A 2,818-nucleotide genomic window follows, 5' to 3' on the forward strand; every position below is an offset into this window, starting at 1 on the left:
AAGTGAGGCATTGTAGTGTGGAATGATGAATTTAGCTGAGGTTCATATATTGAAAATAAGATTAGCGTGAGTTTGGTTTGTTAGACGGGTGTTTAACGTCCCAAAGCGACTAAGGCTATGAGGGACGTAGTAGTGAAGGGCTCCGGAAATTTAGACCACCTGGGGTTCTTTAACGTACGGGCCTATAGAATTTCGCCTTCATCGAAATTTGACCACCGTGGCCGGAATCGAACAGGCGTTTTCCGCGTCAGCAGCCGAGCGCCATAACCACTGAACCGACGCCGCGGGGCGATGAGCTTAATTATAAGATTTCAAATTTTGATGCAAGATTCACTGTGCGAACCTGCAAAATACTGAAAGAAAGGGAAAGAGTGTATGTTTTGAAGTCATATATTTTACCTATCAGATGTGGCACACCTGAAGGAATTAGAGTCCTCTTCTCTCTAGTTCTCACTCAATACGATTAGCATAATTATTGGAGAGAGAGGAACTCTGAAAAATTCCTTCTGGTGTGCCACATCTTACTCGTAAAATGTATGACATCTAAACATCTACTCTCTCTCTTTCTTTCAGTCTTTTGTAGGTGTGCACAGCGAATTTTGCATAAAAAGTCGAAATCTTTTAACGTCAGTGTGAGAAGACTGTGGCTAGCATTTAGAAATTGCCTTCACTTCAGTAATAAATAAGGTATCAGATTCAAATAAACATAATGTAAGCGATTCGTAGGTTTCTTCAAATAGTCGCCGTTAATTGAGAATTGCAACTGAAATTAACTTAGAGGTGAACAAAATGATAACATCAGGCACCACCTCCTTACCTTTCTGGGCTCAACAGCATAACGAGTGTTTTCGTTTTGGCACAACTCGCACCTCAGGCTGCATAAGAGGGCTGTCGTAAATCTGCTGACCTCCTCATTCGATGACACCCTACGAGCCGCCTGCGGTAGAGCAGGCTGTTGCACGTGCGGCGCCAGAGCTGTAACTTGCGGGGCGATGGAGCACTCGCTTACACTCTCAAGGTTAGGGTACACAAAGCACGAATTCGCTTGAAAGTCGAAGAGGGGACAGGCGCCGGTGCAACTGAGTTGGTAGATGAGGTCGCGTGACATGCAGAGGTCGTGGCCCGAACCTCCTACATGACGTGATGTTCTTTTCTTGCTTTTATTGATGATTCGCTTTTTGTAATGATTGGCATGTTTAACACGTCAGCAGAACTGACATTTGTGGTTCTCACAGACGATACTCAACTTTGCAGGGCAGCAAGAGTGCAAAATGGACCTGCAGGCCTATAGAAATGTGGACGGAGTGTGGGTGAACAAGACATTCCACGACGACATCTTGCGCAGCGCGATTAACTACAAACCCCATCCAGGGGATATATTCGTCGCAGCCTATCCCAAATGTGGAACAACGTGGACGCAGGTCCTTGCACTGAGTATCCTACACAGGGGCGAACCCCCCAAAACGCCCATCGAGTTCTTGTTGGCTTCTCCGTTCCTGGAGGTTATGGGCGCTGAAGCAGCCGAAAAAATGGTGAGGCCGGGGCCCATCAAGACGCACCTACCTTTTCACAAGGTGCCTTTCTCAGGTGAGGCTAAATACATCTATGCTACAAGAAATCCGTATGACGTGTGCGTTTCCTTCTACTATCAAGTCGTAGGCTTCACACCTAAGAGTGTAGAGGACGTATCCTTTGGACGGTTTCACGAACTTTTCATCTCGGGGAGGCTGAATTTCGGCGACTACTTCGACCACCTGTTGTCCTGGTATGAGCACCGAGATTTGCCGAACGTTTTGTGCTTCACATTCGAAGATATGAGGAACGATACCACCTCCTGGACGCTAAAGGTAGCTGACTTTCTTGGGAAACAGTACGGAAGTGAACTTCGGAAGGATCCTGCATTACTGCACAAAGTGGTAAGCGCCTCGAGCAAGGAGAACGTGAATCAAGTATTCAGCGGGGAGAGGCCCTTTCTAAAAAAATTGTGGAGCCTCCCACCCGAAAAAGCCATTAAATCCTTGGAAGTGCAGCGCAAGTTTGTGGCTGAATTGCCGGAGATGCACGAACAGAAACAGTTTGTCCGCAAAGGGGTTGTTGGTGACTGGAAGACTCATTTCACGCCGGATCAGATCGAGAAGACTAAAGCCTGGATCAGTGAAAAGACACGGGGATCGGACGTTATGCAACTGTGGAAGAACTGTGATTTGCCTTAACATTACCAATGAAGGAAACGTGAACCGGAAGAGGAATAGGAACGCCTTAAATAGTTTTCGTTTGGACATATGTTGAACGGCTTGAAGGCCAGAATATAGATGATCATCATTAGTATTTTCTTTTACGTATGTACTAATGTCTGTTTGTGTTGAAATCAGCTCGCAGCATGATATACAAAATGTGTGAGACAAAGACTGGAAATTTCTTCACGAATTGTTGTGGGAAAAGAGAACACTTCTTGAGGCCTGGCGTCGAAGAACTCCCCAGCGTGTCCAGCAGTATTCTTAAAGGGTGAGCAAGGATGCAGTGTTTTAGAGAACTTAGTTTCATGTTTATTTCGGTCTAAATAAAAGAATCGGCGATTGTAGCGCTTTTAAAAAAACCTGTCTTTTAATGCACTCCAGAGTAAAACGCAGGCGTTCTTGCACTTTAGTGCAGGAAGTGTTCCAAAATAATTAATGAAATAGAAGGAAATATAATAAGTGTAAGAAGGTGTCTTTGGAACTTAACGCTTACTAAAGCATACTGACTTTCGTGCTAAAATAAATAAAAAATAAATAAATAAACCTTCACCTTTAACACTGACCTTTGGCCTTAGGATCAC

General features: G+C 44.7%; 1 protein-coding gene across 1 annotated transcript; it reads left to right on the forward strand.

The window, feature by feature from the left end:
• Window positions 1-1,271: 1,271 nt before the first annotated feature.
• LOC144135414 (sulfotransferase ssu-1-like) lies at window positions 1,272-2,371 on the forward strand. The gene has a single exon (XM_077668077.1). It carries the CDS (start codon window positions 1,272-1,274, stop codon window positions 2,211-2,213), a length of 942 nt encoding a protein of 313 aa, XP_077524203.1. The 3' UTR covers window positions 2,214-2,371.
• Window positions 2,372-2,818: the final 447 nt, after the last annotated feature.

The sequence above is a fragment of the Amblyomma americanum genome, chromosome 5 (assembly GCF_052857255.1).
Source record: "Amblyomma americanum isolate KBUSLIRL-KWMA chromosome 5, ASM5285725v1, whole genome shotgun sequence".
Taxonomy (NCBI): Eukaryota; Metazoa; Arthropoda; class Arachnida; order Ixodida; family Ixodidae; genus Amblyomma; species Amblyomma americanum.